The sequence below is a fragment of the Montipora foliosa genome, chromosome 7 (genome assembly GCF_036669935.1).
Source record: "Montipora foliosa isolate CH-2021 chromosome 7, ASM3666993v2, whole genome shotgun sequence".
In the NCBI taxonomy this organism is placed as follows: domain Eukaryota; kingdom Metazoa; phylum Cnidaria; class Anthozoa; order Scleractinia; family Acroporidae; genus Montipora; species Montipora foliosa.
This window is the reverse complement of record NC_090875.1, coordinates 20,014,066-20,021,565: the sequence shown is the minus strand read 5'-3', so window position 1 is coordinate 20,021,565 and position 7,500 is coordinate 20,014,066. Positions and strand designations below refer to the sequence as shown.

Genomic DNA, 7,500 nt, shown 5'->3' with positions numbered 1-7,500 from the left:
GCTATTTCTTCCGCTGCTCGTCACGATAATCTTGTCTCTTTATTCGGGCTGCTTCTTGCTCTCTCTCTCTCGTTGTTTGTCACTGATATTTCACCTGTTTTCTCATGGTCACAGTCCCTCTCTTTCACGTTCAGCATCGCTTACTCGTTGCCTGCTTTCTGCTTTTTTCCTCTTTCTGTATGTCTTTCTCTTCTTTCCTCGTTGTACGACATATTTTAAAAAATAGTTAGATTGGTTTTTGGTTGTCTTTAAAACTTTTGCTTGTTTTACTACTGGCCATGCAACTTCCCGCCAAAAAAGCGGAGTCCAACCCGTGCAACTTCCCGCCAAAGAAAACGCGGAGTCCAACCCGTGCAACTTCCCGCCAAAGAACGCGTGGTCCATCAGAGCGACATTTCGCGTATTGGCTCACATGAAAAGTTGAACGTACGGACGGACGGTCGTACCGTACGATTTCGTACGATGACGTCATAACCAAACCCGTAAATTTTCCGATGATACCATGGGCGCGATCCATTTGGGCAAAAATTCGAGATTTTCGGTGTAGAATCCAATTGAACAGTCTTTTCCGGAACGTTCATTTTGAAAATTTTGGTCAGCCTTTCAAGATTTTCCATTTTTTTCCGAAATGTCGGAATTACCGGGAATTTTCTGTTCCGTTTGACGGCTGGAAATTTCGGAATTTTTGTCCAAATGGATCGCTCCCCGTATTTTCTTAACCATGCTGCTTCGCCAATAAAGCAATATGGGAGAAGTTGTTGTCTTGCCGTGATATGGATGCCCAATTCTATCACGTGAATGAAGCCTAATGCCAGATTTCACCCTTGATTTTTATTTTATATTTTCTGGGCCGAGTTGTTCAAAGTCTGATAAGTGTTAATCCTGCGTCAAGTCAAATCCTATTAGTTATCTTGGTAGTTTGCCTCTGTGAGCAGTAATTGTGCTTTGAAAAGTGTTGCGAAGGTTGCAGTACACAGAGGTAACGATAAAGCCCCGGCTAATCGATCAAACATTAATCCTTTCGTTATGTTGAACGAGCATGTTTGACGGTTTAGCCGCCCTTCTCAACATTGCTTCACGAGCAAATGTTTGACCATTTATTCACCTCTTCAAACATAGCAAGTTCTAGCCGGAAAAAGCAAGCAAAGAGAAACTGTGTCTGTGGACGTTGATGCATGCTGCACACGGAAATCGTTACGTGGGCTCACGTTCGATGTCTGTTTGCTCGTTTAGCCACCCCATGTTGTGTGGAACAAAAGCGGTACTGCGTGCTTATAGCCAATCAAAATCCAGCTGTTGACACCAATGTATAATAATTATTTTACTTTACACATAAGTGAAAACCAATTTTCATAAGAAAAACTTCGCACTCAGACTCGCTTTGAAGAGGAGGCAGACATGAAGTCGGAAATGGCTTATTTCTTGGGTCGTGTCGTACGTCATTGAAAGTGCTTCAGGATTGGCCAAAAGAACAATAGAACGAACAAAGATAAAAATGGGTTTTACACAGAAAGCAATAGAAGTACGACACTATACATCCAAGGGAATGTAGTGTTCAACAAGAGGCACGACCCTACCCGGGTAAATACATGTGTACAGGGCATTCTAGATCTGTGATTAATAATTTTTTGTAGGCAAGTAAACGATGCCATGGCCTGGTTCTCTCATCTTATATGCTGAAACCTGTTCAGAGGATACCGAGCTACAGACTGCTTCTTATAGGTTAGTAACAACTTCCTTTGAGGTTTCAAGATTTTAATTTAAGATGAGAAAATGATGATAGTGATAATTAAAGGTAGGGTTTCACGTCTCTGCGCATGAGCAAACTGTCACGTCAGCCTATTTAATTTCATTGTTATTGAAACAATCAAAAGCACTGATTAAGGAAACGGAAGCTAGCAGACTACTCGCTCGTTGTGACAACTCGTGCGTAGAATAAAACGTTAGGCCCGTACAATAAATTCGGTGGTCAAAATTGAATTTGATATTTTCTGTATAAACCCACAGAATCTTACACCAAATTTGGTCCTCAGTCATTCAGTGTATTTGCTTTAATGCTCTCTGTAATTACCGAACGTCACCTGGTTCAGGATGACACCGTAAAATTTACTACTGCTAGCACCAAAGCTTGGACATGCGCAAAACTGTGGAACTGTTCCTTTAAATATTGGGGCAATCTCGACCCCAGAGCTCTTCTCTTGACTGAGGGAGAGAAGAGCTCTGGGGAACCCTGAAACAAAAGTATCTTCTCATTGGTTTTCGTGAAGAACAGTCAAAAGCGTCTCTAATTGGTGCATTCATGTTCGCACGGGGAGTGAGCAGGCGCCGTAAGGTTCAAATAGCCAATTTTTGGCTATAAGAACCCTACGACACATGTTCTCCTACACAGAGTTTCCCAGAGCCTTAAGTCGATCCGAGGCTCTGGTGACGAGAATGATATTGGGAGGGAAGAGATGTATCTTTCGGAACAATCCAGAAAACAAGTGTGCTTGCAACGGCTGGCATTCTGAGGCCGGGAAGGCCCAATCGTAGAAGGAAATGAAACCGTGGGAATGGACCTATTGAGACAGTTTTTACAGGTGATGACCGTAGACCCCTGGATGAAGACCAGTCTTAACTAATTACCTCAATTTAGAAGAGGGTAGAGATGAGATGATGGTGATGATGATGATGACTTTCGCATTATCAGTGACAGTGCAACTGTGTCAGGAAACAATTTTTCTATAATGAGGTCGTTTTCATGTTTGTGGCAAATGCAAGGACATGGATAGCCACAGAGTGGATGACATTAAACACTTAATGACTGGTCCTGAGGGAAACAGTTCATTTTGTTTCCCGAGAATGAGGGAAACATTGAGATTATATAGCACAAAAAGAAAAAGGTGCAACGGCTACAGCAACGGCGGGCGTCGGTCAACATTCGCGGGTAACAGTGGACTGTTACCCACTGACGTCACAGATTTTGCACTGTTGCTCGCTCAAAGACTTTTGGCGGGAAACAGTTTTATTGTTAGATGTCATGTGACCTCGAAGTAACCAATGAGAGCGCGTGCTGCTGGGGGAAAAAATTCAGCTATATAACAAAACTTCGTGTAAAAAATTTGAGATTTTCATGACGTTTAATTCCTTTTCAGACTATCTCAAGCATCTGCCTAAGGATTCTGAAGAGTTTGCAGACACTGAGAGTAAGTTATTATTTTATTTTATTTTTTACTTTTTAAAGAGAATCTTGAGTGAACTCCAGCCTTGCCTGCAAAACTGATTATTTGTTCCAGAAACACTGGAAACAGCTTTTCTGAGTTTTCTATTTTAAAATTTTTCTGGGGCAGGGGGGAGGGGAGGCATTCCCTCAGACCCCCCCTAGGTGGCTAACGCCTTCGGCACTCGCAAGGCTTAAAAAAATGTCACCTCTGGTGCTTTCAGAAATATGTCCGCTACTTTACAAAAGTTTCCAAACCCCTGCTTCAAGTGCTACTTAGTGATTAGTTTAAGAATTTCGCGCCACTTTTTCCTTTCACGAGAAACAAAAAACCAAAAACGATTTACAAGCGTTCGTTTCCCGCTCTTTGAGCCAGTAAGAAAATTGCTTTGAATTCTGATTGGCCCATTGCGCTGTTCGCGCCTTAAAAATCTCCCGCCAATTCTTCATTTCCTCCACGAGAAGCAATAGATATCAAGCAACCTCAGAAAAGGGGGAGAAAAGTTGAACAATGAAATTTTGATCCGTTCCTGATGCTTTTAACGCTTGCCGTTTCTCGTAAAACGCTTTGCCAAATCTCTCTATTGTTTCGCTATAAGGGCCAGGACACTCGTTTTGATCGATTCATGGAGTCTATTTTAGTGTATCGTTATCTTTAGAGATGATGCGATCTACTTCGTTTATGTATCGATGTTCGTATTGCGAATGTTACCGCTGTCATACCTCTTTTAAAGTTCGATGTTTGTACCGTGCATTGAGAAGTGCGATATGATATTCAAATATCGATATTCATATCGTTCATCCGGACGGTGGGATACTGACAAGTGCGATATCTTGTTCAAATATCGATATTTATATCGTGCATCCGTACGGTGAGATGTTTTGTTCAAATATCGATATACGTGTCAAATGGTTGCATTTACTGTGTAACTGATGTGTTGCGTCGGTAATTCGTTTGTTTTCCTTATTGTTTCTGTTCTGCAGCTACCTTAAAGATCGTGTCAGAGGTTGCGACGCACATCAACGAGTCCATGAAGAAACTGGTAAGCACCATTTGCAATCAAATAGGCGAAACAACTTGGAATGTCGAAGTTCAGTTCTGATTTGATGACGTTCCGCAAACCTTCAACTCCGTCGTTGCTCCATGCGACGTTTTAGCACCGACGGCGACAAATTCAACAAAAACGTCACTTAAAAACATAACTTTGCTTTGTTGTTAGTATTTCGCTATTATACTATCACGTCCAGGTTGTACAATAGGGGCGAAGTATCCAATAACAGTATTAGTTCAGATGGATTTGAAGTAGAAATTGAAAATGAACATTGTTATAATTATGCTCACGTTGTCGTCAAAACCTAAAGTTTGATGATTTCACGTTGTTGTATTGTGGAGTGCGGCAAAGAAATGCACGGAAATTCGTGCTGCACGTGCAGCACGAGTATTTTACCTCGTTAAAGTGACGGCGGTGTGAACGAAAAGGCCCTTTAAAAGTGATTAAACTTGCTCTTCGAGATTATTCCACTCGTTAAAGCCTCATTTACACTCGCGAGTTCTCCTTGACAAGTTTTCCTTGGCAGTGTAAATGGAAAAATATGACAAGTTTTCAAAACTAGCATGCTAGTTTTTTGACAAGGACACTTGTCAAGGAAAAACTTGTCAAGGACGATACTTGCTAGTGTAAATTACCTGTCAAGTGCACTTGTCAAGGAAAACTTGTCATATTTTCCATTTACACTACCAAGGAAAACTTGTCAAGGAAAACTTGCAAGTGTGTACAGTCGGCAAGTTTTCCTTGACAAGTGGGGTTGTCAAGGAAAACTCTGTAACTGGGTTAATACGAACGGTTTGGCACAATGGATTCACAGCTGTATGCTCACGCTGTCGTCAAAACGTGATATTTGATTATTTCACGCTGTGGTTTTTCAGAGAACGGCAAAGGAATGAAGTAAAATGCGTGTCGCAGGTGTAGAACGGTTATTTTGCCCTTATGAAGCAAAAATACCTATGTACCTTGTCTTGTCGATGATAACTCGATGATTCTCGGAAAATCCGAGTCATTGCTCCTTGCAGGAACCAAAATACGAATTTCTAATTACTTTTTCGGCTGCTGTGTTATTGTGCTATAGAAGACTCGCGGAAGCTTGGTCCTTGAACTAACTCAGTTATTGTTTTGTGGTGCTGCCGTATCCCGGTTGTCGTTGCACAGAAATTCTATTTATCTTCCACGTGTTGGTACAACATAACCTTCAATTGCCTGTTCTCGATCCAACACTGGATCGCCTTAACTTTAGGTGGTGAAAATCACCCCACGCCATTCTGCTCCGTCCACCAAACCTAATGCAGCATGGTATAGAAAATGACATATCTTTCACATATCCCTTTAGGACAATAGCTACCACTGTTATTGCGCATACGTTCTGCGCATCTCGAGATACTCGGGTTTCCTATGGGAGGTGCTTACTTATACAGGGATATTTTTGCGCGGTTTAAAATTATGCAGAGAAAGTAGAACTTAGAAAGTGCCCTTGGTATGCAAAAAAAAAATTGGGGGCAACCGTGCATTTTTCGGAGCATACATACATTGGTTTTCATTTTACAGCTTTTTACAAATATTGTTGACTAATTATCTGAAAAATGCTTGGTTACCCTCAATTTTCTTTTTGGATTTCAATAACACTTGTTAAGATTTGCTTTTCCCGCATATTCGTGAATCACGCAAAATACCTATGAATTAATAGGCACCGTCCTCCAATGAACTTTTTGCTGCAAAGTGAGATTGTGAAACTGAACGATTTACAGTAATTTTTTTTTCGTTGAACAGGACAGTTTTGAACAGTTGCTGAAATTGCAAAACATGCTTGTCGGAAATCCAGAGATCGTGAAAGCAGGAAGGGTTAGTAATGTTCACTTGATGTTTTATTTTTAATAATCTTTAATTATTGCTACAATCCACTTGTGCGAGACAAAGTGATTGTCTTCAAGAGACCTTCACTCCAACGGCAAAAAAGAAAGCGTTTGTATCCACAATAAAAGAGTTTTAGAATCGCCTATTTTTGTTTTAAAATTTGTGGGCGCCGCCATCTTGAATATTTGTGACGTGTTAACGTTATTCCCTCAGTCCCAGGCTTAAGTTGATTCTGTGATAGAGTCGAGGTCCCCTTTAGACGTGGCGCGTACGCTATCTCGTGAAAGGAATCGTGTTCACAAAACAAGAGAGGCTTTTCAGCAGTTTGATGATAATCCAGTTTGGAGAGTTACTAACGTAGCTTAAAAAGTTACAATTCAGAACCACGTGTGGACGATACGAAGCATGCATCCAGAGTTCAAGTAGAGGAAATTTTAACTAATACACTAACACTGCTCTTTTCATTTCAAGTAAATCTCTTTCTTTTTTGAACAGGATTATCTGAAAGAGGGAATGTTGATGAAGTTATGCCGCAAAGACATGCAAGAGAGAATGTTCTTTTTGGTTTGTAAATTTGATTTTGCAAACAAGCTTTTGATTAATTCTTAGTAAGAGAAGATTCCTCACTTAACTTGCGTGAAATATTTCTGGCAATTAAATTGTCTTCTGTCATCATTTGCCATCATGCTGTCACCGCGCGGCGATGACTCAGTTGGTTGAGCACCGGACTGTCATGCGGGAGGTCGTGAGTTCGACTCCGGCCGCAACAACACTCAGGGTCTTTAACCTTGAGATTTACTAATTAGGTGGGTAAAGAGATGTAATGGAATAAGAATAACGGGAATTTTTTTGGTTGGAATAAATCTCAAGTTTTTTTCACAGACTATGTCCCGAATCGTGCTTGATTGCAATTGTGTCCGAAAGCTCCTGCGGTAGTCTATGGTCAAATGCTTTACAAACAGTTAGGTTTTATTAAGGCAAGCTTATAACGATAACTAAGTGGGCGCAAACAGGCACATTCGAGCACATGGGATGATCTCATATCTTTTGGTAAATTATATCATTTTAGTTGGGGAATATTTGATCACGTGACGCATTTAATTGGACCAAACGACGATTGTTGTTTTAAGTTGCTCTTAGTGAAATTGTCGAAACGTAGCATTCTCGTAAATTTATAAAAGGGATTAGCAAAACCTAGTGTCTTTCCAGACACTAACTAGTTTGTATAGTCTTCCCTTGAGCAACAGGGAGATGGAAACTAATTTAATAAAATTTTAAGACGACCTGTTTTTTTAAATATAATTTTAGCTGACTGATGTTTTGTTATACACCACACCCATTGGTGGAAATCAGTACAAGCTCAACAAAATGCTTCCTTTATTGGGGATGCAGGTA

At 40.6% G+C, this 7,500-nt stretch overlaps 1 protein-coding gene across 1 annotated transcript in view; it reads left to right on the top strand.

Moving 5' to 3' along the window:
* LOC138011242 (uncharacterized) overlaps positions 1-7,500 on the top strand; it is a 34,500-nt gene that overhangs the window by 13,429 nt on the left and 13,571 nt on the right. Inside the window, exons 9-14 of the mRNA XM_068858194.1 lie at positions 1,635-1,722; positions 3,135-3,185; positions 4,184-4,242; positions 6,022-6,093; positions 6,601-6,669; positions 7,414-7,497. Of these exons, the coding sequence (XP_068714295.1) occupies positions 1,635-1,722; positions 3,135-3,185; positions 4,184-4,242; positions 6,022-6,093; positions 6,601-6,669; positions 7,414-7,497 (423 nt within the window). The remainder of the gene's footprint in view (positions 1-1,634; positions 1,723-3,134; positions 3,186-4,183; positions 4,243-6,021; positions 6,094-6,600; positions 6,670-7,413; positions 7,498-7,500) is intronic.